General features: G+C 39.1%; 1 protein-coding gene across 1 annotated transcript in view; it reads right to left on the bottom strand.

The window, feature by feature from the left end:
* Window positions 1-992: 992 nt before the first annotated feature.
* The window catches only part of Tnfaip6 (TNF alpha induced protein 6), a 27,474-nt gene continuing 26,386 nt past the window's right edge, over window positions 993-2,080 (bottom strand). Inside the window, exon 7 of the mRNA XM_004636655.2 lies at window positions 993-1,650. Within this exon, the coding sequence (XP_004636712.1) occupies window positions 1,481-1,650 (170 nt within the window). The 3' untranslated portion in view covers window positions 993-1,480. The remainder of the gene's footprint in view (window positions 1,651-2,080) is intronic.

The following is a 2,080-nucleotide window of genomic DNA, read 5'->3' as shown; positions in this document are numbered from 1 at the left end:
GGGCTGGGGAGATGGCTCAGTAGAATAAGTGCTTCCCTGGCAAGTGCAAGGGCCTGAGTTCAATCCCTGGTTCTAAAAAAAAAAAAAAAAAAAGAGGCTGAGGCAGAAAGTTAGAATTGGAGGCCAACCAGGGTCAAATAGCAAGTTCTAGGGCAGCCTAGGCTACTGGTCAGCCTGGTTTATATAGCATGAAAGAAGATCTTATCTCAAACACAGAGGGTGAAAAATATGGAAAAATAATTCACAAAATAACCAAAATTAGGGGAGATGGCTCAGTAGAATAAGCGCTTGCCTGGCAAGCCCAAGTGTCTGAGTTCAATACCCAGTTCCGCAAAAAAAAAAAAAAAAAAAAAAAATCAAAATTAGATAAACCAGCTTCCAATCTTGCTAATATGGAAATGAAAATTCAAACCATGCTGATGTCTCATTGTTCTCAAAACAAAATTTAGGGGCCAGATATGGTGGTGCATGCCTGTAATCTCAGCACTCGGGAGACTGAGGCAGGAGGATAATGAGGTGGAGGCCAGCCTGGCCTACGTGGTGAGCTCAAGGCCAGTCTGAACTATGAAAGACAGCTTGTCTCAAGAAACAAACAAACAAAAACAAAAGAAAAAGAACAAAAGAAAAGTTTAGGGAGCTTTCAGGTTAGCTCACTTGTTTAAGCACCTGCTCATGCAAACGCAGTCCGGGGAAGGATACCTCAGTTTGATCCCCACCTCCACCTGCCTTAGTAGACACATCCATAAGGCAGCCTGAGCCAGCCAAAAAAATCCTTCTAGAGACTGGGCATGGTGGTGCGTGCCTGTAAGCACAGCTCTTGGCAGATCATTATGAGTCCAATCTAGTAGTGAGACCCTGAACACCCTGTAGACCCTTCCCTAAAATACAAAAAAAAAAAAAAAAAGTTTAATTTTTCTCTAGTCTAGTAACTCTACTTTTACGTCCTTGTTCTCCAAATTAAAGACCTGCACAAATATATATGTCCATGGATATTTATTGCAGTAATATTCCTGAAAACAATCTAAAATTTCAACAACAGAGATTTAAATAACATAGGGAATATTCTACAACTATTCAAATCATGTTTTTGTAGAATACTCAATGATTTAGGAAATGCTTAGGTTTAAAGTTTAAAAAAAAAATCACAAAAACCAGTGTGCAAATCTGTACAGAAAGGATTCCAAAATTTAAAATACAAATACATATAGATACATATATACATACACTACAAGTGGAAAAATGAAAAAAGAACATATAAATGTTAGCACTAATTATTTCCATATGGTGGATTAGGAGAGATTCTATTCTTGCTTTTGAATTTTTCAGTATTTTTAAATTTCTCACCAAATTAGGTATATTACTTTCACATTTAGAAACATAATAAATAAATGTTAACACAAACAATAACACACAGTGAGATTAAAGAGGTTTCAAAGATGCAAACACAAGCATTGCACATTTGGAACATCTTTTGTTTGATTTATAGATGGCTAAATCTTCCAGCTAAAAAGTTTTTGCTCCCAGTAGATGTGGTACTAGTGTTTTTCCCTTGACTGGACTTGGATACTGGATCCACCGCCGAGTACCGGATTTGGAAGCCCCCTGCAGTCACTGAAGCGTCACTCAGAAACTTCAAGGTCATGACGTTTCCTGTGGGGGAGGGGTGGACAGAGGAGCAGAGCCGTTACTTCCGTTTGATCTGCCCGACAATTCCAAGTCTCCTCACTCTCATAGGAGAATCTAAGAAATTAAGAACTAGGCTCCCAGAACTCAGAGGTGGAGTCTCAAGTTTTAGAATCTGTGGCTTCTTTGACAAGTAGAACGTGTGAGAGACTTTTACTGCTGCAACTATCTGTCCTGCAGCAAAATCTGTCCTTGGGGGCTAGGAGTGCCAACAGTGGCACTTGTGTAACATGCAGAGGCCCTGGTGTGATGCCCAGCACTATAAACAACAATGCATAGTTCTCTTCATAGAAAGAAGGACTACTTGGAATTATGGGAGAGCAGCGAGTAGCTCAAACTAGTGTGATGTAGATGAATTTTCTACTAAATTATGGAAATCCACAAGATATATATATAT

This window comes from Octodon degus, unplaced genomic scaffold (genome assembly GCF_000260255.1).
Source record: "Octodon degus isolate 3935 unplaced genomic scaffold, OctDeg1.0 scaffold00082, whole genome shotgun sequence".
NCBI classification, from domain to species: Eukaryota; Metazoa; Chordata; class Mammalia; order Rodentia; family Octodontidae; genus Octodon; species Octodon degus.
Note: the sequence above shows the minus strand (reverse complement) of the source record. Positions and strands in the feature narration are given on the sequence as shown.